Source organism: Mangifera indica, unplaced genomic scaffold (genome assembly GCF_011075055.1).
Source record: "Mangifera indica cultivar Alphonso unplaced genomic scaffold, CATAS_Mindica_2.1 Un_0046, whole genome shotgun sequence".
In the NCBI taxonomy this organism is placed as follows: Eukaryota; Viridiplantae; Streptophyta; class Magnoliopsida; order Sapindales; family Anacardiaceae; genus Mangifera; species Mangifera indica.
In genome coordinates this window covers 190,028-216,443 of record NW_025401138.1, presented here as the reverse complement: position 1 = coordinate 216,443, position 26,416 = coordinate 190,028, and the positions used below count along the sequence as shown (strand labels likewise).

Sequence of the window (26,416 nt, the reverse complement as noted above, 5' to 3'; positions counted from 1 at the left end):
TTTAAATTTATTCAATCATATAATAACATATCACATATGCATATAAATTGTACATTAAAAATGTACACGTATAGTTATATTATTTTATTATTAGTTTTTTGCTGCAATTGGGTGTAATAATCTTCAATAAAACCATGTGCACAACTTTTGTATACTATTTTATGCACAAATAATAATATATCATAATATGACTGAGTATTATTTTATCTTTAATTTCTAACTATTCAATTACATAGTAATACATTATTATGTATGCACAAAAACTGTATATATAATATTGCTTATTAATCTTCCCCAACTAAGACTGGATTCAAACCAAACCGAGCTCAAGTTTGACTCGATTTGTATATAACAGAGCTCGAGCTCATGAAAGCCAGCTCAAACTTGGCTCGACTCTTTTCGAGTTCGAATTTTTAACTATTTCAATATCAAAACGACGTCGTTTAATACATATTCATCAAAACGTTGTTTTATATCAAAATTTTTAATTGAAAATTTTGGTAAGTAGCTCGAGCTCGAGCTCAACCGAGCCTATATAGGGTTAGCTCATTTCAGATTCATTCAAACCGAGTTTAAACTCAAGCACATACAGGCTCAGCTCAAATCCAACCCTATCCCCAACTATCTCTGGGTGAAGCTTTTTCAATTCTTTTTGACTGCTCATTCATTCTCTGGTGAAGAGAGTGAAATAGTATTCATATTTGAGTAACACTTGGCAGAGCCAAAATCAAAACTTCTCATCAAAAAATAAAGAATATGAGTCTTATATTTGATGACATTTAATACGTTATTTATTGAGGAGAGATAAAACAGTTGGCCTCCAACTTTACTGTACAAAACCTGACTCCCCCTGTGCCGTGTTTTCACCACTGTGTTTGGTGCTTTTTAGCAATCCAATGCTTTTAACTTACCTAATTTATAGTGCTCCAACCTCTGTACCACCCCTCATTTTTTCCCGACCCCAATTAACCTTAGCTGCCACACATAAAAAAACCAAACCATCAATAGACAAAAATTTTCGAAGTAAACCAAAGCTCTCAACCTTAAAATCCAACTCAACTCATGTATATCAGAGTTTAGGATTTAGGATTTAGATAATTCGTGTGAGTGGTAACTTACAATGTTATTTTCAGGCCGCTTCCAGTAAAATCCTTGCAGAACTACTGGGAGGAGATTGCATGCTATGAGGATGTAAATCATCAGAGCATGTAATCCTATCCATTCCAACACCAAGGTTATGCGCCTGTAACCTGACACATCAACCTGAGGGAAAACACCACGACATTAGCAAAATGGCATAAACAGAAATTAAATAACTTATTAAGTAATCAACCATGAAGTAAATTGCAGCAAAAAGCAAGCCAGCAGCTCCAGCAGTAAGACACATATAACTGCATGTGTATAGAGGTTTGTTTATATGCAGTCCTGCGGTAAGGAAGAAGAAAGTTAGCCCTGAAAACTATATTGACAGAAGTATTATTACCCAAGAAAGAAAGAATGAAGGAAAAATACTTACCACAGAGGTCCAAGGCAAGGCCTAAGGCTAAAAGAGAAGTAGACAGGACTACCCAGTTACGCATTCTATCCCTGTGATCCTGCAAATGCGGAGGCATTAAAAAAACTCTTCACATGAAGATAAAGTTCCAAATAGAAAAATAAAGAAAAATGATAGCATAGGAATATGAATATCACACCTTACAATGGACGATGATGTGTCCATAATGCAAACCAATCAAGCAGGTTACAATGGCCATCACTGAACTACAACCACAAAGTGGACAGGAAACTTGAAATTATAAGGGTAAAAAACAAGAGGGAAAGTATGCAATTTGATTGATTTTCAGATCATCTTGTCAATCAACTCCTCCTTTGAGATATTGACATCAACAGTCGATAATTCCATAGAGCAAAAATATATGACCATTAAAAACAAAAAAGAAAAAAAGAAGATGTCATTTTCCCTCTGTCAATTCATAAAAATGTGAAATGGTAAACTAGGAAGTAACTGCTAACAAACCTCAGGAGACCTTCAGGATCAAAGGGTGCTCGACACCATGAGGGTGCATCAAGAGGCAATGGACCATAATCAGGGGAGTGGATACTGCATTGCTGTGAAAAATAAAGAAAGGGAAGAAATTTTGATGACACTAGAATCACAAAGCAAATATGGAGAGAAACTCTAAAATAAATTGAGTGATACCTTTGTTCGCAAATAAATTGGTTTTTTATATAAATGTTGAATACCAAGTATTTTTTGGTCAACCATCCCAACAGCATTACAAGCTGGTCCAGTGTCACCACGTACTCCACATTTTACCTTCAAAAGGAAAGAAATAACACAGCCATTTAGGCACCACTTCCATATGAAAAACAATACTGTACATTTTAAGATCTTAAAGCCTCATATATATGCTTTAAAAAATAAAAATAATAGAAACTGAAGCTCACTGAAATTATCCTAGGTGCTGAGGAGATTTCAGATGGATTCTCATACTGCCAGTCGGGAACATACAAGCCATACAACAAGGACAAATATGTTACAGTAAGCATCATAGATACAGCCCTGAGCATGGAGAGAGGTGGCAGAATACTTCAGTTGAAGCATAATCCAATAAAATAAATGTTATTGATCTTAATCACACTTACCACTGAAATCGATATTTCTTCCATAGAGATAACACTGAACTAACTCGATCATCACCCTTTAGCCAAATCTCACATAATGCTGCTACAAGATATGCTATTGCAATTCTCTGCAAAAGAAAGAGAACTGATGTTTTATTACATTGTGTAAGACATTGGCCACAAGAATTTACAGTCAACCTGGCTATCAATTCTGTTAAGGATCACATCAAGTTATAGTTTAGCGGTCATATCTACTATGAAGTTAACATCAGAGTACAAACCATTAGCCATTCCACCCCTTTCATTATTCTAAAAAATTTTTCAAGTATCAGGAATCAACCTACTGGGAAACCATACCTGCAGGATTCCCATCCATCTTATTTTTGCAATATCCACTCCATAAGATAGATTGTTGACCCCATGAAAAAATCCTCCTAGATAGTAGAAAAATATAACAGATATTTAGAACAGAATGCAAACATATGAAATTATCTATCATCATTTCCACAGACCTGGGTTTCAAGGAACAAAATCCATATGTTATGTTATCATTGTGAAAGGAAAGAACACTTTGCTATATGCAATATAAATGGTCTAGAAGTAAAAGGTCGAAGTAGATCAGATCACCTTGAAGAAAAAGGCCTAATGCAAAAAGCTTCAATGCACGTGATACTGCTTTTCTAGTTGCAACAGTGCTGAATGAAGAGTTCTGAAAGGGAAAAATATATTGTTAGCTTTAAGAGATCATCAGTGGTAATTGAATCACTAATAGAAGTAGGTATAATGACCAATGATATTATCAAAACATTCTATGTTCATAAACTTTCTTTGTTATTTCAGCAGTAATACACAAATATTTATAAAGTAAACCAGAACTAGAGCCCATATAATAGCATAGCACATCATAAAGCAATCGCAGATGAAAAGATACCTTGTATGTAAGCCCCAAAGAAACACCAACAATAAAAAGAAAAAATGGCATCACAAAATCTGCAAGGGTTACACCATTCCATGGTGAATGATTAATTGCAGGCAGAACTCCACCAGCATCATCAACCAGAATCATAAGCTGCATCAAGAATGAAGATATACATAAAAATGGATCTAATCAAAGTAAAAAATCATAATGTTCAAAGTTTTACAGTCATTTCATTCCTGATGAACCCAAATACATTTTATACAAATAAAAATACAAGGATTCAAACAACTACAGAGCAGAAAAATAGCACAAAAATCAACAGAGCAACATTGTTTAAGAGCGTTACCCCAAAAAAAAAAACACTTTTTAAGAGATTAGCTGACATCATTAGACACCATGTTCATCCTCAGTGGTTAACTGTTAGCTCAAAAAGAAGAATAATTTCACTAATTTAAATGCCTTTAATGTTATAAAAACACACTTAAACAATTAGTGACTATAATGCTTCATGTTGTTCCCTTTTTGTTCAACTCAGAGATGCTCTAACATCTGATCAAACCATTATCGGAAGTACAAAAAAAAAAAAAACATTTCAAGTGTACAACTACTAATTTTCGAGCACACAAACTTAATGTAATTCTTGACTAAACATCGTATTAATTTTGTTATTTCAATGAACATCTAATCATTGCATTTTGTTACCATCTTAACTAAATCAAACTTTGTTGAAGTTTTCAAATAATATCAGTAAAAAAGTTAAGATAAAAGAATTACAATATTGTTGGCAGTGGTTTAATTACAAAACTGTAAATTATAGAAACTTAATGACAGTGTCATATTTTTGTATAATTTATCAGTGCCTTATTCTGTTAGGTAGATGGATGCTGACAAAAACCAGCAATTTTTCTTCATTACTGACACCTAAAGTTAAATCCAAGCTGTCAACAATTAATTTCATAGGACATCAGAATTCAGAAAGTGATTTCTGGTTTTCAAGAGAGGGATGGTCTTAATGTCCCCCTCGTCCAACTGCATGCTTCAAAAAAAAAAAATGCCCAGAATGCGTATATGCATAGTTTAAAAATCGAAATAAATATCTATAACAAGGTAGATGAAATGTCATTTTAATCAGAAATTTCACTTCAAATCTAAAATGGTAAGGATCTAACTTCTTGAAGCAAGAAACATGTTTTTTATTTTGGTGGGAGGGACGTCGTTTTCCTCCATTTCAAAACTTTGGATTATAAGAGATTAACCCAGATAATCCAGAGAATCATTCTAGAACTGTAAGTGGACCCAAAAATTTAAGAACGCGTTAAATGGGAGGTGACATGATCAGTAACAACTGCCAACTCTTTGTAATGAATTCATGTAGGAGAATGAGAGATAGTCAACCACCACATTCACAGTCAAATGCATGCCATTAACAATATAAAAAAAGATTCATTGCTTGGAAAGGCAGCCAAGTTGTCGTTGGTAAATGCGAATAATGCTAGATGAACGTCAAACAAATCTGAATATGAAATATATCAAACAAAAAAAAAACAATGAAGATAAGATTACCGCGACGGTGAGGCCGCGGAAGACGTCGAGAGAAGCAAGGCGGGGTTGCTGTGGTGGAAAGGAGGAGTGTTGATGGGGGAGCTTGGAGTCTGAAGAACGAAGAATCAAAGGGTAATCTTCATCATTGGATTTAAGAGAAGGGGAAGATTTAGAAATCTGGATGACCATGTCCAAGTCTTGATGGCTGTTGCTGTTGTGATCATTGTTGAACATCTTCTTCCCCATGGCGGGGGATTTCAAGGCAGATGGGAGGAGGGGAATGAAAGATGTTTATAGAATTTTAGAAATGAAAATTGCGTATAAAAGTACGAGTGTTTTAATATTCTGATAATTACCATCCAACATCTCCGTTATTAACGTCCCGTTTTTCCGCTTGATTTTCTAACTTCCTATTCCCGCCGTTACACTCTGCCCTTTTTATTATTACTATAAATATTTTTCTATATATTTATTTATGAATAAAACTATATATATAAATAATATATATAATTTTATATATAATTAATAATATATTATTATATGATTAGATATTTTAAATTATAAATAAAATAATATTCAATCATACAGTGATATATTATTATTTGTGTTCAAAATTATATACATAATTTTATTATTTATGAGTAATACTATATGTATAAACATAATATGTCAAATATTTTTAAACTAAAAATAAAATAATATTTAATTATATGATGATTTATACATATAATTTTATTATTTATTTATTGAAAACCATCATTATAAAAGGCCCAAAATAAATTCAAATCTTTTAGCCATGGTAATTAAGAAAAACATGATAATATAACAAAACCGCATCGCCTTATGATTTTGCATGATGAGGCAATTAATTAGTGTTATAGAGTTTGTTAAGACATAAAAAAATGACATTAATTTAAAGGCCAAAAGAGTCATTCCCACCAATGTTGAGTGTAAACTCAAATTTATATTTATTAATTATTAAAAATTTAAATATCTATTATTATCATAATTTTGATTATTATTATAAAAAATAAAATTATTATTTAAAAAATATAAAAACTATCTCATTTATAAAATTAACCAACGTTTCCCAAACGGTGCAAGGCTTCGTGTCCATCTTTCTCTTTATTCTTTTCGTGGCATCTAATTCTGGAGGAGAAATGGGTAAAAGGAATTTATCAGTCTCTTTTCAGACGTGATGACGTTGTTTATTATTTTATAAAAAGAATTTTTCGTACCTAATTTTGATGACGCGAACATTTGTCATTTATTAAATGTCCGTTATGCCCATAAATTATTGTGCATGTCGGCGGTAAGAATCGATAATGCCCATCGCTATGACGTCAGTCACTTAGTAAACCATAGCTGATCTAATTGAGGGTCCTAGTGAATATTAGTGTTAATTGTTGATTATTAATGCAGTTAAATTTAGATTTACAGTATCTACATTATCAAAAGCACAAAATTAAGGGAGTAGCAGATGCTAATTTTTCAGAGTGGTGTACTGAGGGTGTATATTTAAGGAGCCTTTGATTCCAAAAATATTTTTAAATAATTATATTTAAAATATTTAAATAGAATTATATTTTATTATATTTAATCAAATATAATAATTGTTTACAACTATCCAAAAATCTATTAAATACCCTTTGTTTGTCGGAATCAAAATCACCCTCACAATAAAAGGTTGGCTGGTCTTAGAGAAGGGGAAGTTGAAAGCAGACCGCTCAAAGTTAATCAGATGCAAAAGATGGTGGTATGCATAGAGATGGCGTGAAGATGAGAAATGTTTAAACATCGGTCTTGGGAAAAAACTTTAAAAAAATAATAATATTATGTATAAAACTTTTATGTATAATTTTATATATAAATATCGATATATCATTATATAATTAGATAATAAAAAATTAAAAATAAAATAATATTTTAGCTCCAAATATAAGTAAGTCCACAGCTGTGGGTCGCATAGGCCATTATCTGAATGCCAAGGCAAATAATAGTCCATGTTTTATTTTTCTTCGCTTTCCATGACCCACATCTGCAGCAAGTAAATCTGATTTCAATTCATGCTGGGTCAGGACGAGGCCTTTTGTTGAAATAAACTTGGTCAAAATCCCTCAACAATCACCACACAAAGGAGCAAATTAAATACGCCAAGAACTCCTATCAAAGGAAAAATGCAAGACTGCTGCATTGCAATCAACACCAAGAAAAAAAATGCAGGGCTGCTACATTGATTGCAATGAACATGAAGATGAAGACGGATTTTTCCTCTCTGCCATTCTAACTGTACCAAGAACAAACAATAAGTAATAAGAGAGAACCAGCGAAAGAAACAGACAAATAAACACCCAAACAGAATGTATCAAACCATCTATACCAAATCAACAGAAATTCACACCAAATCATAATATAAATGTTTAACTTCGGGCAGTAATAAACAACAGAAAAAAAGCAATTAATTACATATTCTTCAGTTCAGATTAGGACTAATAACAAAATACATGAATTCTATTCCACTCAAATTTGTTTACTTTGGAATTCTCTACTTCTACTGTCTTCTTCACTACTCTCTTTTTGTAATATCTGGTATCCCAGCAAAACATTATGGGCATCATGGATGAAACTTTTGCCTTTCATTTTCATTTTTAATGCCATACTTAAGAGTATATACACAAAGTCCAGCACTCATATTATACTATAGTGTGTGAAGATTATTCAAAGCATTGAAGCCAAACAGTTAAAATTTATTTCATGAGAAATTAACTTTTACATGTCAGGGTTGCTTTTATAGTACATTGGTGTAGTCTTATAGAATCAGCCTAAACCCTGTTATTTAGACTTAAAGAAAGATCAACACAATGCAAGCAAAGTTAAAATTCAGCTATTCTGAGCCAGATTTTCAAGGGACATACAGAGAAAACCAAGCAAAGTATTCCATATTACATAAATGCTGACGGGAAACAATAATTAGAAAATAAAAGCAAAGGTGGGTAGACTTACACCAGCTGCAAAAGTTTCACTAGTCATCCATGGAAAGGTTTTCTCCTCCTTCAACAATATCATTCTTAAATTTACCACAGACATTACATTCTATAACAGTCGAGGGAGAAACATCTGAAGGCGGCAAAGGAGCCATTGTCCCCCAGCAATTAGGTCCATCACACATATATCTCATAAAGAAATAAGCATGAGGAAAATCACTCTCCTCGTTTTCATTCTCAGAACCCACCATTTCTTCATCCTGATCCTCCTCCATAGCCTCCTCCTCCTCCTCCTCTTGCTTCTCACCCACAGTCTCATTCTCATTGTCAGACCAATTGGCTTCGACTTTGCAACGGTCACAATCACAAGCAAAGCCATAGTCTTCTAGTAATCGCTTCTGTCTAGCGGCATAATCTAAATTAACAGGAAAGTAACTCAAGCAAATCTCCCTCCCTTGAGGCACATCATGGATCATCCTAACAATAATGTCAGTGTTATTCACATTCTCCACCGCCGCGTCCACATAATCAAATCTACAAGCATTCGGAAGGCAATCATGATTAAACAATGAGGCCATCGGGTAAAGCCCATAAGCGCGAACCGATCTCTGACCGTCATTGAAGGGCTCCATTAAGCCGAAGGCATTAAGCTGGTCCTTGGCAAGCAAAATTGCGGTGAGTTCGAGAGCGAAGGGGGTCGAATCAGGAGGAGGAGGGCAAAGAGAAGAGATAAGAGAGTGGAGAAATTCGGCGGCTGAGGCGTCATTAGCAGAGGGGATTCCTTGAAAAGAAAGTAAAATTTGGAACTTTGAAGGAGAAACGAGGGATAAATTGTACGCGGCGATTAGAAATCGCGATTGGAGCTGGCGTTCGAGCGGGTGGTTGAGGAAGAAGTGAGGAGAGTTACTGAGACGAGTAAGAGATTGGCAGACATAGGGCGAGTGCAAGGATGACGTGGCGGAAGAAAGACACGCGGCGGAGCAGAAGAGGGCTGAACACGAAGAGCAATTGATTGAAGAAGACTGTAAAGTTCTGAAGCAATGGTTGCAGTATGAAGAAGGGTTTTGAAAAGGAAAAGCAGAGTAGAGGAGAATGGGAGAGTCTCTGAGAACAGTTTGGCCGGCTTTTAATGGTTGAGTGGATACTAAACCCCTACCTCTGCCGTCGATCTCCGCCACACTGAGAAAGCCTTCCGCCGCCATTTTTGAACTCAACCGCCACCGAATGTGATTAGGGTTTTTGTCCTTCTGCTAGTTTATTATTAGGACGATAGGAAATAATAGTGAGATTTCAGAATGCCACGTGTACGACTAAACATCGTTTCATTTTATTTGGTATTTTCATCCTCATTCGCCAAATTATTCATTTCATTATCGAATTATTTATTCACGTTTCATCATTTGCCATGAAAAAAAAAATTAATTTTTTAATTATATATTAAATATTATATATTTTGTATTAAAACCATATATTATATTTTTTTTAAAACTAAAATATTAATAAAATAATAAACAATTTAATTAATATTTCATTATTTTATAAAATATTATAAACCCCTTTAAAAATTTAAAATTTGTTACATACATTATTATACCATCATAATTTTTTCTAAAAAATATATTAATTGATATATATCATATCATAAAATATGATATATTTACTATTATATTAATTTAATATATTTTATAATACAAATTATTGTATATATATATTATATTATATTATATCATATTATATTATAACATAAGATATATATCGTATATTATATAATACTGATAATTATATCATCAACAAGAAAATATTAAATTTGTATGGATTCAGATGTAAAAATAAAAAAAAATGGTAAAGGAAATAATAGATAATCAGTTTTTATGTGTTCCAATGAGAAAATTATTATTCTATAAGTAACAAAAGATAATGGAATAAACATGTTAAAACAAATAAACTATTGTATATTTAACTTAAGCCCATCTTCGTCTCAGTAGAATCTTTTAATGAGAAGTTTTGGTCTTGTTTCCCATTACTTAAAAAACATAAGCTATTGGTTCAAGTACAAGATACCATTATTACTACTTGGACAATTGGACATTCAATTTATAATCGCAACGATTTATTTGTAAGAGCAGGTAGGGCTGGACTCGAGCCGAGCTGAGCTCGAGCAAGATACCATTATTACTACTTGGACAATTGGACATTCAATTTATAATCGCAACGATTTATTTGTAAGAGCAGGTAGGGCTGGACTCGAGCCGAGCCAGCTCGAGCTCGAGCTCAGCTCGGCTCGATTCTAGCCTGAAACGAGCCGGGCTCTGCTCGGCTTGATTGAGCTTGAGCTGGCTCGGATTGGCTTGGTAGATTTTTTTAAAAAATTTTTTATATAAAACAACGTCGTTTTGATCCATATATATATACAAAACGATGTCGTTTTGATATGAAAAACCAGCCGAGTCAAGCCGAAAACAAGCCGAACTCAAGCCGGCCATAAATAAACCGAGCCGAGCCCGAGCTGGCTGCGAGCCGAGCTCGGCTCGGCTCGAATCCAACCCTAAGAGCAGGGTTCTACCAAGTTATATCTCCCATGGGCCAATTGAAGCAACCATGAAGGAGTCAAATGCTTCAATGTAATTGGTTGTGCTGTCAAATATTTGGCATTTCGCCCATTTTTTTAATTATTTAGGTTTTAAGATAATACAACAGTTGATGGTTTGATAAATGACATTTTAGTTCTGAAATGATAAAAGTGTAATTGCACTTTAATTTTGATTGTTGAAATTGAAGAAGATGATTTTTTAACAAAATAAACAATTATTTAATGTCTCATGGATCATGGTTGTCATGGCAGACTTAGCCCTTAGTTTGTTTCATGTTTTATTCCTACTAATTCTATGAGCTATGGGTTAAGGAAATGCTTTTTCATTGGTCATTAGCTACTGTTAGGAGTCTCATCCTTGAGTTAAATTAAGAAATCATTTTAATCGCATAACAATAACCCTAATTTCTAGAGTGTGAATAGCATTATGAAAACACTTCACTTCTCTGAATGGATATACATCATATGATAGTCAAATTTTCATGACTGATAAGATGATGATAGATACCAAACATCTAATATGTCACATGTGCAAGTCATGTGTTTGTTGAATCAATTCAAAAGACATGATGTCTGATAGGTTATGTCTTTTATTTATAATTGGATAATCAACATATGTCTTAGTGTTACCTTGGACAACTTGAATTGTTTTGATTTTTTTCTCAAAATGCTTTTAAGAAAGTCGTCACATCTACACATAGGTTATACAAATTTTCTTAAGCATCACTTTTAGCAAAACCCTAACCTACTAAAGTTGATCTTTCCAAGTCGGAAGCTTTCTTTTGAGTATATATTCTTCTTCTTGTTTTACCAAGGTAAAAACTTTCTATCTCTTTTATTCTTCTTCTTGTTTTACCAAGGTAAAAACTTTCTATCTCTTTTATTATATTACTTGGGTAAAATTTTGTAAGGAGACTTATTTTAATTTAAGGTTTTGCATTTTCGAGGCGTTCAATGGTTGAGAGTTGGATTTACTTGTACTTTTCAAATGTTTTTAGAGGGTTTTAATAATGAGGATGTCTACTTCTACGTTCATTTAAAGGAATCATCTTATGAGAAAACTTTGTAACTAGTTCATAAGAGAAAATGGGCTTGAGAACGAGTCATCCTACAACCTTTGCAAAAATGAGCCGAAGAGTCTAACCCATAAAGATCATACCTAACTCGGAGTGCATGGATGAGAGTGTTCTCCTAGCTTGAATTGATGCAACTTTACCTTGTGTGGGCGTTAGTATGACATTATCTCATCTCATAGCTATTGAATTGATATGTATAAAGGAAAGTTGTGAACTTTATGTTAAAGCTGAGTTAATTATTTGTGTATTTGATCATCGCTTGCCAGTTTCGAAGACTTAAAGCTGAGTTAATTAGTGGATGCTTAATGCCTATTGCATCCATTTGTGTATTGACTTGTTACTACCATTGACTTGGCACAAGTAATAGAAACATAATTTGAAAACTCCCTTCAAATAATGCTCTTGGGTCTAAATAGAAAAAATTTCTCTGTTGATATCGAAAGGTGCATTGGATGTAGAGTAGTCTGTTCTGAGAAAGACTAGTTGAACAAGTAATTGACGACGTTAGACTTCAACCAACATATCATCACGGATGGCAAAGCACAGTGTAACCCACCCAAACTTGATAATTAATTGTAAGGGAGTGGGAAGATACTTTTTTAAAAAATTAAAAGAAAAATGACAAATTTTATTTTATTTGTATTAATAAATTAATATTTCTATCAATTTTTTTTTTAAGTTAAAAAATTTACATTTATGGATAAAAAATAAAGAAAATTTTTCTACTTATTGATTTGCAAAGCGTCCGTTAATTAAGGAAACTTATGACCTTTTTGCTTTAGTTTCGTAAAAGCTGTCCTCCAATTGTTAATAACCTTAATTTTAATTGAACTCCATTGAGTACAAGTCTTTCGCTGGAAATCATCTGTTGGAATAACGCTGGTATATATTAATTAAATTTTTGGCCAAAAGACTTATTCCCACCCAAGGTATAGTGAATTCCTATGCCCACCCACCAACTTTCAAAAACCCAAACCCCACCCATGGTTTGGAAAACTAACACCTACCCTCCAAAATTAAGTTAAGATTAAGGGCAAAATCATCATTTAATAATAATATTTAACATTTATATCATTTTACCTCTTTAATTTGAAAAACTAACAATTTCATCCAAAATTAAGTTTTGAAAAGTGACATTTTACCCCTACCTAGGGTTTCTAATTTTGTCGATGAATTTCTGGCCAACGATGGCCGATCGCTCTCTCTCCCGATATCGTCTCTCCCTTCGGTGTTCAATATTAGGTCGAATTGTCATCGTCCAGACTAAGCTGACTTTATCTGAATGACAAAGATCCAAACGAAGAGTTTTGACTTTTTGGTTAGATTCCGTTGAATCCAAAGGTTGTCAACCCAATATTGAACACCGAAGGGAGAGACAACACCGAGAGAGAGAGATAAGCCATCGTTGGCTAGAAAATTCGTCGACGAAATTAGAAACCCTAAGTAGGGGGGAAAATGTCACTTTTTAAAACTTAATTTTGGGTGAAATTGTTAGTTTTTCAAATTAAGAGGGTAAAATTATATAAATATTAAATATTATTATTAAATAACCATTTTACCCTTAACCTTAACTTAATTTTGGAGGGTAGGTTTTAGTTTTCCAAACTATGGGTGGGTGTTTGGGTTTTTGAAAGTTGATGGGTGGAGTTGGCCTAAATTTTTTTTTGTTTAATAAAATCAGTGAATGTCTAATTTTTTAAAAAAATTATTTGATAAACTTAATGTGATCGTTGAGAAACGAATCGATACATTTTATATTATAATTATAGACCCATGAAAGTTATTGAACTTTTTATATGAGATTCTAATAACTAATAAAGCAAAATATAAAATAAAGGCAGGGACCTCTTCTCTAGTTATCATAAGTGCGTAATATTTTTTGGTACCCTTTTTGTAATGCATTCTGAATTGGGAAAGAAGACTTTGTTCAAAAACTGATAATCAACTATTTTTACACCAATTTTTAGTAATAAAACTGCATAAACAAGTTAAAACGGCACAAATAAGTTTGCCTGTATCTCTAATATAAAAATTACAGTATTTTATAATTTATTGTAATTAAATTGAAATTAGAGTAGAATTATTATATTATGTGATTTTGTAATTGGGTGTGCAATTCTGATCTTATGTGCACCATCCTCTTAATAAAACAAATAAAAAATCGTCAGTATGAAATTTAAATACATCAAATTCTAATAAACTCTTGATAAATTTAAATACGATCGATCTCTCCTGCCCGTAGGAGAATTCATTCAGTCTGTGGATTCCACTGTTCCCACAGACTGAGTAGTCGATCTCTTCTAACCCATTTTTCAGCTAAAAATTCATTGTTTTGGCCTCCAATTTCAACACAAATCAAATCTACATAGGTTATAACATAAAACCCCTTAAGAAATTTAACGAAAACAACCAAGAATCAAAACATTTTATAAATTGTTCAAAATTGAAACCCTAAAGTTTCAAACCGGAAAATCTTCTTAAAATCTCAACAATATGAACAATAACTTAATTCAAACAAAAGTAGAGAAGATGTACTAACTTTTTTTGTTATTTTCGATAGCCAAAAAACACGAAAATTGATGAAAATCTCTTTGCCTGTGGGAGCGGAAGATTTCTTTGAATTTGTACAGTAGAACCGTGGAAAAATAATGTGGAAAATAAGAAAATTTTTTTATTTATATATGGGGGCAGTTTGGTTATTTCACAAAAATGAGGCATTTTTGCTTAAACTTAATTATTTTAGATAATTTCGCTTAAACCCCTTAATTTTGGCCATTTAATATAATTTTCATATAATAATTTTAATTATAAATTTTTAAAATATTTATTTAAGTGTTATAGAAATTCATATTTATTGTTTGGCTGAGTTTTCCTTTATCTATAGATTAAAAAAAATTATTTAAAATTATAGATTTTTTTGTCACATTTCAAAAATGGGTATAAGATTTTAAATAAATTATTTTACGGCTTATGAAAGCAGCTCAAATATTGAACTTCCGTTTTACCTTATTAGAAGTATTGAAATATCGAAAATATTCATATTCTGTATTTATAAATTTGACCTGATCTGTTATTCTGTCAAAGCTCTTTTGTTAAACTAATATTAAATTTTTTTTTTTAATATTTCTCCAATAAAAAATTTACCTTGTTTTTTTTCAAAAGGGTTATATTCTTATTAAAGTTGGAAATTGAGTTGAGTCAAATTCAATCCCGATTAAGTTTGAGTTTACCTTAATTTGAATAAAGTTAAATTCGAGTTTGAGGGAGTCGAGCTCGAATTGAGCTTTGAGCTCTATTTGATAGTATAACCAAATAAAAAATATTAAAACAATATTATTTTAATTGATTCATATAAAAGAATTTTAGACTCATGAAATTAATAAATCGAATATCCTTAAAACTTAAGCTCGAATTAAAAAATATTTAAATTTTATATTTGAACTTAAACTCGAATTTGTTTGAACTCAACTCATTTTAGAAATATTTAAACTAAGCTTGTTCTTTGGTTTGAAAAACCCAATTTGATTCTTACCAAACTCTTATAAATTCTATTAGAAGAAACCGAACCAAACGGACTCATTTGTAAACTATTAAGCCATACAATAATTATTAAAAAACTAATGCTTTTAATAAAAAAAAGGTTAAAAATAGCATTTATATGTTGGGTGTGTTCTCTAGTTTTTGAAATAAAAGGGTTTGACTAAATATACATAGAATCCAAGGTCAATCAGGATTTTATCTCGAGAGAACGAAGCACAAACGCTAAGTCAAGTCGGTTTACTAAACTCAAATAAAGGTTTAACTAACCATGGTTAAAACGTCTGGTTAGGGTGGGATGCCCGGTTAATAGTGAGAAGATAAATACCTTTTATTTGTTTCTGAGATATTTTTAAAGCTTCTCAGAGTACCGTCCTCGGAAATTTTAATTTTAAGCGAATTTTGATCTCTTCTCCTTCGATCTCTCCGCAAATTCGATCTACAGTTCTCAGGTATCTATCTCTCCTCTTCATCCCCAAGCATGTCTCTATTTTCATTCGATTTATTTCTAGATTCATCAAATTCATCTGAAAGCCTTATCAGTTTCTCCGATTATTGATTTTTTGGCTGATTTTGTATATGGATTTACTGCGATTGGATTTTCAGAAATTTGATTGTTATCTGAACTTTATAATTTCCTAATAAGACTTTTTTAATATTTTTTTTATTTAATTCGAGAATTTTAATGTGATAGCTCTGAATTCGATCTATTTTTTTGACTCTGATAATATGGGATTTTTTTCTTATTTATTCGAGTAAAAAGAATATTTGGCTTGAAAAGCCCTTTATTAAGTAATTTAATATGATTGTGTGCATATGAAATGTGTTTCTTTTGCGAGTTTAAGATATGTTGTTAGACATCTGTATGTTTTCTTTTTAGACAGGACTGTTAATGTGTTTTTTTTTTAATTTGCTATTTTTTAATTAAGATAGTGATGTAGCATCTTTTTGCAAGTTACTGTTATTTAATAAGTAAATCTCAGTTGTTATGGTTTGGTTTCTTGATTCAATATTTATAATTGTTTTTTTGGCAGCTATTGTATTTTTTGAAATGGCAGACGGTCATGAAACTGATAAGAACATTGAGATATGGAAGATTAAGAAGCTAATCAAAGCCCTTGAGGCTGCAAGAGGCAATGGAACAAGCATGATTTCTCTTATTATGCCTCCTCGTGATCAGATATCACGAGTCACTAAGATGCTTGGGGATGAATTTGGAACTGCTTCCAACATCAAAAGTAGGGTTAATCGTCAATCTGTTCTGGGTGCCATTACCTCTGCTCAACAAAGGTTGAAGCTCTACAACAAGGTTCCCCCAAATGGGCTTGTGCTTTACACAGGAACTATTGTCACTGACGATGGCAAGGAAAAGAAGGTCACTATTGACTTTGAGCCTTTCAGGCCCATTAATGCATCTCTTTACCTTTGTGACAACAAGTTTCACACTGAAGCTCTGAATGAACTTTTGGAATCTGATGATAAGTTTGGTTTTATTGTTATGGATGGTAATGGGACCCTTTTTGGTACACTAAGTGGAAACACACGTGAGGTCCTTCATAAGTTTTCTGTTGACCTTCCAAAGAAGCATGGAAGAGGAGGGCAGTCAGCACTTCGATTTGCTCGTCTCCGTATGGAAAAGCGCCACAATTATGTTCGGAAGACTGCTGAACTTGCCACACAGTTCTATATCAATCCTTCTACTAGCCAGCCCAATGTGTCAGGACTGATACTTGCTGGGTCAGCTGACTTTAAAACTGAGCTTAGTCAGTCTGATATGTTTGATCCCCGCCTTCAGGCAAAAATCCTGAATGTAGTGGATGTTTCTTATGGGGGGGAGAATGGGTTTAATCAGGCAATTGAGCTGTCTGCTGAAATCCTGTCAAATGTAAAGTTCATACAAGAGAAGCGCCTGATCGGGAAATATTTTGAAGAAATAAGCCAGGACACTGGCAAGTATGTTTTTGGTGTTGATGACACACTGAAAGCTTTGGAAATGGGTGCTGTTGAGACACTTATTGTTTGGGAAAATCTGGATGTTACTAGGTATACCTTGAAAAACACCACTAACAATGAGATTATTATAAAACACTTGAACAAGGAGCAAGAGGCAAACCAGAACAACTTCCGCGACTCAAGCACCAATGCTGAATTGGAGGTTCAGGAGAAGATGCCACTTCTTGAATGGTTTGCTAATGAATACAAGCGTTTTGGTTGCACACTTGAGTTTGTTACCAACAAGTCGCAAGAGGGATCCCAGTTCTGCAGAGGCTTTGGTGGTATTGGGGGAATCCTCCGCTACCAGCTTGATATGAGGACATTTGATGAGTTTTCTGATGAGGGAGAATTTAACGATGAATCTGAATAGCAATCAATCAAACATACTCCACTGCTCGTGCAGGGAGATGGGGTGAAAACCCTGCACCAGTGCGCGGCACGTTGTGCCTGCTTCCCAGTATCTGTGTTCCAAAAATTTTTCAAAGTTCTATTGAGGTTTAAATTCCTGAACTTCTCTTTAATCCTAAAATTTTTTTTGTCTTGTGTTTTAGCTTTGTCTTGATGGATGTTTTTGCACAATGTTAGTCTATAATTGGAGTTCATTTCTAGTAGTTTTCCTTTTACTATAAATCATCTGATATTTAAAAAAAAAAAAAAAAAACAGGGGCTATTGCAGGATGTCTCAGCAAATGAAGCTTAATATTATTATGCTGCATGGGCTTTGTGACGGAGGAGATCGATATGAAGGAACGGAAATAAGTAATGGAATCGAAAGGTCAGAAGAGCTACTGCCTAATGACAGAGGGGGCCGTGTGTGATTGCTGGCTTGGTTATTTCTGGGACAAAGACCCCTTTCAGATATATAATAGATGATATTATTATAATAAATTATATGGCTTTCATTAATATGCAAGCCATGGATGGTTTGTGATGAATTGCTATTACTCTGAAATACTGTCTCTATGGTTTTGTTATTTTTTGTTAAAGCCTGAAGTCTCGGATAAACATTCTAGGTATTATGATGATTATGGTTATTACTATGTATGTTTTGAGTGCGAGTATCCTGTATTAAGGTTTACATGTTTGAATGGTGCTTAAATATTGGCTTGTTTATTTTATTCTGGATGAAGCATTCTGATTGCAGGAAGAGAAGTTCTCATTATGGTAGGGGATGTTTCTGCTGATTGTTCCTCATTTATGCATCAAAATTAGGTCATCTGTTTTGATGGGTTAACTTTTACCCATCTCATTTATAATTTAAAATCATTCATAGTAGAATTATAGTAGAATTATATGTATAAATAATGATATGCTATTATGTAATTAAATGTTATTTTATTTATAATTTAAAATTATTCAGTTTTATAATGATATAAAATCATTTACACATTTTTTTTATCGATAATTTTAATGGTAAGGTAATTTTTATAATTTTAATAAAAATTAATTTTTGAATTAAGGGTTAAGACTATCATGATTTTTCCAAAAAGATAATAATAAAATTATATATTTTTATTTTGAATATATAAATATACATATATTTGATATGTGGTATCATGTTATTAATTGATTTTGATTTAAAGATAAAAAATTATTCAGTCACGTGATGAAATATAAAAATATTTTTTTTTTTTTTTGTATATTTAAAATAAATATATATAGTATTGTTAAAAAAATAAATTAAGTTATAATGAAAATAATGAAGTAGATTATTAGTGAGTAAATGTATTTTCAAAATTAGAGGTGAGATATTTTATTTCATCAAAGTTTGGGGTACTGCCTTAACAAACTGTACTAGTAAACCATGGTTAGTTTATTGAGGGTCGATAAGAAGCGTTAGAGTTAGGGCTAGGGTTAGGGTTAGGGTTTTATGCGTAAAATTTGCTATAAAAACAAAGCTAAGTTCTCTTTTCTCAACGAATCTCTGAAGGGAGGGGCTGTCTTTCCCAGTTTGCATACCCTAACACACGTTTATATATCTAATCCAAAGGTTTTTCTTCTTACTTTTTTATTTTTTCTTTGTTCTTGTAGAGAAGCTTCAGATTCAGCTTTTGAATTAATTTTCGTAAATTTCTGAATTAATTGGTTTTTAGATCTATTTCATTGATGTGGGTATTTCACCATCACATCAATTTGTTTTTGTTTTTGTTTTTTAATTTTTTGAATGATTTAGCCTCCCAATGATCGAACTCCATATATTAAAAGTTTCAGCCTTGTCTGAATGTATATGCTGAAAACTAATTCTTCTGAGGGAGTTCCATTACAATGACCATGAAATTATTATTTACAATCCGTCAGATTAATATTTCATTTCCTCAATTTAACGAGTTCATATGGGCGGCCCTACGTCTGATCTTAAGATCAGGATATATGGTGTGGGCAGTAGAAGGAGAGGTTGATGAGTTCCCCCTTTTGTGTATATCTTTTCATCTGGGGGAACCGGGGGAGGAGATATCAATCATTGTGCCCATGCTTGCAAAGGATATCAATCTTAGTTTTTGGCCGTCCCCTGTTATGGGACAATGATTTTCCATTCCCTAAAATTCTCTTTTAATTTTTTTTTTTTTGGTTATCTCTAGATAAAAGATATTGTGTAGGGAAGCTCCTCAAGCTGCAAGAATATTTCATAATATTTGAAAATGCAAATGGGATCCAGGAACTGTAGGTACTTAGAAAGAACACTAATGGGGTTTGGCAAAATTCAGTGGAATTGATTTTGTGAAATGGAAGCTGTAGGATGAGCTGAGCTGATGGTGTAAATGAAAACTAATTTGGTGCAAATTCCTAATTTCACACAAGTTGGCTGGAATAAAATTTGACCTTTTATTGATTTGGGAGTTCTAACTCGATGATTCTTTGTTCTAGAATATTTAATAAAAGAAATTGTTTTTATTTCTCCTCCCGGTTGGGTTTTTGTTGGCATTTTCGCTGCCCAAGTATGTTGTCAAGAGGTTTTTCCACTCAGACCGTCTAAAACTCGAATCTGCGGTTGTAAATACTGTCTATTGAAGCCTTCTGAAGGAGGCAACTTTAATCTGCAGGCAGCCATATTTAATGAGCTCTGAAGTCAACCATGGATGACGCAAGCCAAACTGAATTTAAACTATAAGATTTAACATTTTTTTAAATCGAGTTAAATTTGTGTTAAATGATTTTTGATTTAATTTAATTCAAATTTATAATTTAAATTTATAATTTGATTTGACTCAAATTCATAACTTAATAAGTCTGAATTCATAATTTGAATTTATGATTCAATTTGACTTAAATTCTTGACTCGAATAAGTAATTCTAAATATTATTTAAGTCAAATAATATTATTTTGTCAATAAATTATGAATTCGAATCACAAATCCAAATCGTAAATTCGAACTATGAGTTTGAACCAAACTAAACAATTAATTTGAGCAATTGATTCGAATTACAAAATCGAATCAAACAAAACCTTTTTTTATTCGAATCGAATTTAATTTTAACTCAATGAACTCTGTCAGGGCATTTTATATTAATACCTAACTTAAATCAAGGGGTATTTAGATTCAGTTCAATTCGTATCCAATCACCCTACGGATGATGTCTTTATTGGTTTTCCTGTAAATCATTGATTCAACGTAAGTCAATATGAGAATACTACCATCTTGAACCCTAAAAAATAAAAAAATCAGAACGCGCTAAACGGCAGTTGAATTGAAACACCAGCATACGCCATCGAACAAGCTAGTTTGCTTAAACATCCAGCATCACTTGAATCGATATCATCAATATTATAATAAAATATTGAATCCCCCGACAAGATTTAATCTCAGGCCTCCAGCAAATCTACACTATTGTGCTGATAAGCTAACAAAGCTTCATTTTAAACCGGAAATCCACAATTCAGGGCAAAATAATGCTAACAATATTTTCCAAGTTCTGGTAGAACATGGTAAAACTTGTATACTTCCAAACACATAAAGTTATACATGCCCATGTCCACATTTTAGCTGAAGAAACAAATTACCTCTATTAGCTTTTCTGGTCACAACAAGGGAAAAGGGTAACATAAGGGAGGGGTGTCAGAAGAACCACAGAAATAGTTTTCCATATCTGGCAGCCCCTGATAAAGTAGATGAAATTCTAAAACTAACTCAAATGTTCTCTTGATGATACAACCCGTCAAGCTTAAAGAGTATAGACTTCACGTAGACTGGACTAGCCTTTCTATTCCTGGCAAAACAGGAAAAACATGGCATTAGTATCAGAAACTCGGACAGTCACCAAATAATATATTGCCCGCTCATGGAGCAAATGAAAAACAAACCAACAAATGCGAAACAAGTGAAAGACATAGGCATCCAGTAACATATCGAAATGGAAGATTAGAATACACAAAGACCACAAAAGGCATTGGATTACATGTTTACTAAACTATCAAACTCAAACAAATTCTAATGTGCATGCACATCTAAGCATTGGAAGACAGACGCCAAATATTTTTCTCTATCTCCACATGCAACCTCCCATAAAATCACATCTCTCAGTCTGCTCAGGCAACTCAATCTACTAAAAAAAGAAGTTTATCTTACTAAACTAAAATAAAGCTCACTAACCAAAAACCAGTCATATACTTAAATCACAGATTTACCAACTGAATGCATGGACTGTATAATCCTCATGATCAACAAGCAAAGAGAAGAAAGAAAAGCGACAGAGCATAAAAAGGAATAAAATAAAAAATTGAAGAACTTGGTTCAAATGCAAAAAGAGGCAAGAAATACCTGTTCCATGGGAGCAGGTTCATCATTTCCCTGTTCTTCTGTATTTCTGGGCTCAACTTCAGCTTCACTGTCTGAGACCTCTTTCTCATCTTTACCTTTTCCATTCTTGGTGTCATTATCATCTGGAATTTGAAAATCTGCAGGAAGCTGACCTGACTTCAAAGCCTGCCATGCATTTTCCATGTGGAAGGATACTGTTGATATCAAGCACATACAATAGAAGACAACAATACATAGTAAAAAAAAAATCTTTCCATTAAGCAATTACCTGTTCAAGTCGTGCCACCTCTTCAAGTGTCTGGGAATTCACAATGGCAGCCTGCATACAAATGAAACAATGATGAGATAGAATATCACCAGGATATAAGTTTGAGCATGATGTAACAGAACATGCAGAAGTCATTTTAAGGCATTACCACTATGAGAGAAGCAAATACAACATGACAACAAGACGACCTAAAAATTTCAATATTTCAAATAATTTTCCAATAGGCAGTCAAACTATGCAACATTTACATTTACTCTCACAGTGTGAACCTATATTAACAAGTAATGATATAACCAATAACTACTTTTTTTGTTGCATGGATAATCAAACTACTTATCATATTTAGCTGTCCAGTGTCAAGATGTTTAAATCATATGATTTTCAACCTTCTGCTACACTATAATCTCCAGAAAAAGCAACTAGAGCTTCTTCTATGACTATGTATTGTGATGCAATGAACAATATACCTTGATAGCAATAATTTGCTCAGGCGTGGGGGCAACCACTTTTGGAGTTTGTTGATCCTCTGGAGGAACTTCGGAAACATTTGGAGCTTCAATTGGTGCAGACATCTTTGCAGATTCCTTTTTAGCTTCCTCTTCAACTTCTTTAGAGGCAAATAGACTTGCTGCTTCCAGCCTCTCCTATAATCCGAAGATATGATTATCAATAAAAAATTCATAAATAACCATGCAACGATTTTAGACTATCTAAACAAAAATGTTATGTTCCAAAATTTTTGAAAATTTCACCACTACTACTTATACTACCAAAGCCACTATATGATGGCATCTTTTTGAAACTCAGTCATAAGTCATCTTCCTCATGAAGCTAGGTATAACTTAAACAAACACCATGAATGTAACATAACAAGCATACAAGGAGTAACCTGTTATACAATATAAAAATAACATATATAACAGAATTTCAAAGTCTAGAGAAACGTGGAGGCACAGATTTCGGCTAGAATGTCATTATATAATCTATCTACCTGCTATATCAATATGTCACATAATCATGGCTATATATGTACTCACTTTTGTTCTGCACAGACATCTTTTTTCTTTTTCAGAAATCATCTGAAATCTGCATTATAATGTTTTGAAGTCCCAACACTTAACATTGCATGAGATAAAATTTTTGTTCAACCATACTCGTTAATCAACAAAGCCATACCATAAGTGCCATCTAAAGGATACCCAACCATACATGAAAAAGAAAAATCTAGCTTTCAAAACATGCAGAGATTCAAACTTCAGCTGAATGACTAAAACATGTTTCAGTTTCAGTAGGAATTGGACTTTCCAAAAATTTCTAAAACTGTGAAACATTTCATAAAAAAGATATATACATTTGTGTCTATAATCTGGATAATGAAAGAGACTCACCTTATTTTTTACCTTCTTAAAATCAAGAACCCGAAGAGATTTCAGTTTGTGAATGACATAAAGCCTATAATTAGGCTTCTTGGTGATATTATTATCCAACAAACTTAAGAACTGCAACTTGGGAAGCGAGGCGAGAGGATCAATCTCCACCAAGTTGACAAGCCTGTTGTTTGTGAGAACTAAAGTGTGCAACTTTGGCGAGAACTCTGCAGCAGAAAGCAATGTTAAACACCTAAAAAAGGTAAAAACACGTTACATTGCGCTTGTTTTTTTTTTAAAAAAAAAACTGACCTCCAATGTTGGGATTGATTCGAGTAATTCTATTGTTGTTAATAATCAAAGTACCCAAACGATTAAGAAGAGGCATGTTCTCGAGCTTCACAATCTCATTGTCAGACAAATCAATAGTATCAAATTGATCCTGCAAACACCTCAAAGTAAGAAACGAGACACAAAACGCTTTCAATCGAAACAACCACCATATATGAATATATAACTGACCTCGGTAGCTCCCAAGTTTTCAATTACAGCAATTTTGTTACCTGCAAATATGTATAAAATTTTAGGTAAAAACGATGTTAATATTACGAATATAAAGAAAGAGAAAAAAAGAAACCTCGAAGATCCAATTCGCGCTCCTTAATGGCATTGAAGAAGTGAGGGCTCTTCCAAATCAAATCGGCAGTAAGTCTCACCATCTCTAAGGGAAGCAACTAGTACACACTCGCACCGAGTGCAGCGACGGCGATTTGGCTACGACGCTGCTTTTAGCCGTTTGAACTCTAGGGCGTTTCTACTATCGAAACCGCTAAAAATAATGAGAACTTGAGCCCCTTTCTCACGTTTAGAAGAGAGGGTCTTTTTTTTTTTTTCAAATTAGTTTTATAAAAATTAAAAGGCCAAATGAATTCGCACGCACCAAGAGTTGATAAAATAAATGTTTATCCTTTAAGTTTGAAAAAGTCAGTTTACCACCTTTTAAATTTGAAAAAGCCAATTTCTCTTCTTCAAAATTGCCATTACTATGTGCTAGTAGGGATGGCAATAGGGAGGGGTGGGGAGGGGATATCAATCCCCGTCCCCACCCCGTCCCCGTTGCAGGGATAAAAAATAATCTCCGTCCCCTCCCCGCGAAGGAAAATCCCCTTCCCATCCCCGCCCTGTCCCCGCGGGGAAAAATCCCCTCCCCATACTTATAAATATAAATTTTAATTCTTTTATATATTTCAATAAATAAAATAAATCATATTTTCCCAAAATATCACTTGCTACAAGAGCTACAAAATATTCTTTGTTATTTTAGTTCAAATATAAATTTTTTATAAAATCTAACAATATGCAATAATCAATCTCTTCATTAGTAACTCTTCATGTATGTGATTTAGGGTAATTTTATAATAACATTAAATTTAACTCTTTTCATTCACTTCAATTGATTTTATTAAGTTTATAATTTATTATTTTTTTTGTGTAAAACCTGGTGGATTGACTAACTAAGTTTTGAAGTTGAAATAAAATTAATTTGGTGCATTTGTATTTTATGATAATGAGATTCTGGGGTTTTTTTAATATATTAGATTAATAGTTTAGAAATTAGTAAAAACTAATAATTGATAATTAAAAAATTAGTAAAATTAAAGTTATAGTTTTAATAAATCATAATATAAAAATTTCTAAAACTTAATAGTTTAGAAATTATTATATTAATATATTAGGTTTAGGGGGGGGGGGGAGGGGAGGGGCGGGGTGGGGCCGGGCCGGGCGGGGACACATGTATCCCCGTCCCCGATTACGGGAATTTTTTTCATCTCCATCCCCGCTCCTTTCCTCGTTTTTATAGGGGAATCTCCTCCCCGTTAGGGTCGGGGAGGGTCGGGGCCCCTAAAGTCGGGTCCAAATTGACATACCTATGTGCTAGTGTCCTGGTCTTCCATATCTCAAACTATTGCGTCTGGAGGATTAACCTCAAACTGTTAAATTTTTTTTTTTTCCGCGTAACATGAATCATGCCATGTTAATAATATATTTTAAATACAACGATTTTGGAACTTGTTTTTTAAGCAATTGAAGCACAAAGGAAGCTTGATGTATTGGATTGTATAGCAGTGACATTGTCGATAAATGATGAGTTGGTGAAATTATATACGTTCTATTAGACTTGTTCCACCCACGATATGTTATGATAGTTGAAAAAGGTTAAGTTCAGTTGGAACTTTATTTAAAAGTCTCAAAACTGTCTCGCAATACTTGAGTTCACGCAAAACAAATGCAGAACTAAAACAAGAACTGCTCTCCTCTTCTTCTTATTGACATTCTTAGGGAAAGAAAAATACATAGAAAACAACTGTACAAAAAGGGCAAATTGGATTCAAATTAATACTTCGCATTAAGTTTAATTTGCAAAATAACAGTCTAGAATCGCCGAACTTTAATTGCATATGTAAATTTGATCTTGTATGTAATTTCTTACATTTCCAAAGCATGCAAAGAATGACCGTCGTCCAAAGATCACAACTGTCATCCAGAAATAGACAACAAACATCGTCTAAATCTAAACAACGCTTTATCATCTAAACTGGACAATAAGCGTTGTTTTTACTAGACGATAAGTGTCGTCCAACAACTAGCCACATCGGTTGTTAGTGATAGGAGGAAAAAGTGAAGAAAAAATTAGGGATTTGAAGGGGGGAAGTCACTTTTCAAAGTTTAAATATAAGGATTAAATGTTAATTTTT

At 33.0% G+C, this 26,416-nt stretch overlaps 4 protein-coding genes across 4 annotated transcripts; 1 reads left to right on the top strand and 3 right to left on the bottom strand.

The window, feature by feature from the left end:
- Positions 1 to 718: 718 nt before the first annotated feature.
- LOC123206724 (heparan-alpha-glucosaminide N-acetyltransferase-like) lies at positions 719 to 5,390 on the bottom strand. Its single transcript, XM_044623932.1, has 13 exons — positions 5,108 to 5,390; positions 3,557 to 3,694; positions 3,253 to 3,334; positions 2,983 to 3,059; positions 2,647 to 2,753; positions 2,449 to 2,563; positions 2,201 to 2,317; positions 2,018 to 2,109; positions 1,695 to 1,761; positions 1,517 to 1,595; positions 1,334 to 1,425; positions 1,120 to 1,263; positions 719 to 975 (listed from the first exon to the last, which is right to left on the bottom strand). The coding sequence occupies exons 1-13, from the start codon at positions 5,330 to 5,332 to the stop codon at positions 946 to 948; spliced, it is 1,365 nt and encodes a 454-aa protein (XP_044479867.1). The 5' UTR covers positions 5,333 to 5,390; the 3' UTR covers positions 719 to 945.
- Positions 5,391 to 7,064: 1,674 nt separating this feature from the next.
- On the bottom strand, positions 7,065 to 9,399 carry LOC123206702 (histone-lysine N-methyltransferase ASHR2-like). The gene is made up of 2 exons (XM_044623900.1): positions 8,090 to 9,399; positions 7,065 to 7,373 (listed from the first exon to the last, which is right to left on the bottom strand). Exon 1 carries the CDS (start codon positions 9,270 to 9,272, stop codon positions 8,109 to 8,111), a length of 1,164 nt encoding a protein of 387 aa, XP_044479835.1. The 5' UTR covers positions 9,273 to 9,399; the 3' UTR covers positions 7,065 to 7,373; positions 8,090 to 8,108.
- A 6,175-nt stretch (positions 9,400 to 15,574) lies between these two features.
- On the top strand, positions 15,575 to 18,386 carry LOC123206720 (eukaryotic peptide chain release factor subunit 1-3-like). Its single transcript, XM_044623928.1, has 3 exons — positions 15,575 to 15,725; positions 16,308 to 17,763; positions 17,933 to 18,386. Exon 2 carries the CDS (start codon positions 16,325 to 16,327, stop codon positions 17,636 to 17,638), a length of 1,314 nt encoding a protein of 437 aa, XP_044479863.1. The 5' UTR covers positions 15,575 to 15,725; positions 16,308 to 16,324; the 3' UTR covers positions 17,639 to 17,763; positions 17,933 to 18,386.
- A 2,712-nt stretch (positions 18,387 to 21,098) lies between these two features.
- On the bottom strand, positions 21,099 to 24,537 carry LOC123206705 (U2 small nuclear ribonucleoprotein A'-like). The gene is made up of 8 exons (XM_044623905.1): positions 24,298 to 24,537; positions 24,183 to 24,223; positions 23,973 to 24,102; positions 23,682 to 23,887; positions 22,761 to 22,937; positions 22,294 to 22,344; positions 22,026 to 22,190; positions 21,099 to 21,474 (listed from the first exon to the last, which is right to left on the bottom strand). The coding sequence occupies exons 1-8, from the start codon at positions 24,377 to 24,379 to the stop codon at positions 21,469 to 21,471; spliced, it is 858 nt and encodes a 285-aa protein (XP_044479840.1). The 5' UTR covers positions 24,380 to 24,537; the 3' UTR covers positions 21,099 to 21,468.
- Between the last annotated feature and the right edge of the window lie 1,879 nt (positions 24,538 to 26,416).

Coding starts and splice junctions, on each gene's coding strand:
- LOC123206702 (XM_044623900.1), bottom strand. CDS start 9,272: ATGGCGGCGGAAGGCTTTCTCAGTGTGGCGGAGATCGACGGCAGAGGT.
- LOC123206705 (XM_044623905.1), bottom strand. CDS start 24,379: ATGGTGAGACTTACTGCCGATTTGATTTGGAAGAGCCCTCACTTCTTC. Junction 24,103..24,182: donor AAAACTTGGGAGCTACCGAG/GTCAGTTATATA, acceptor AGGTGTTTGCAG/GATCAATTTGATACTATTGA. Junction 22,938..23,681: donor TTAAGAAGGTAAAAAATAAG/GTGAGTCTCTTT, acceptor TTCGGATTATAG/GAGAGGCTGGAAGCAGCAAG.
- LOC123206720 (XM_044623928.1), top strand. CDS start 16,325: ATGGCAGACGGTCATGAAACTGATAAGAACATTGAGATATGGAAGATT.
- LOC123206724 (XM_044623932.1), bottom strand. CDS start 5,332: ATGGGGAAGAAGATGTTCAACAATGATCACAACAGCAACAGCCATCAA. Junction 3,060..3,252: donor ATTAGGCCTTTTTCTTCAAG/GTGATCTGATCT, acceptor TCTACTATCTAG/GAGGATTTTTTCATGGGGTC. Junction 2,564..2,646: donor AAGAAATATCGATTTCAGTG/GTAAGTGTGATT, acceptor CTCCATGCTCAG/GGCTGTATCTATGATGCTTA.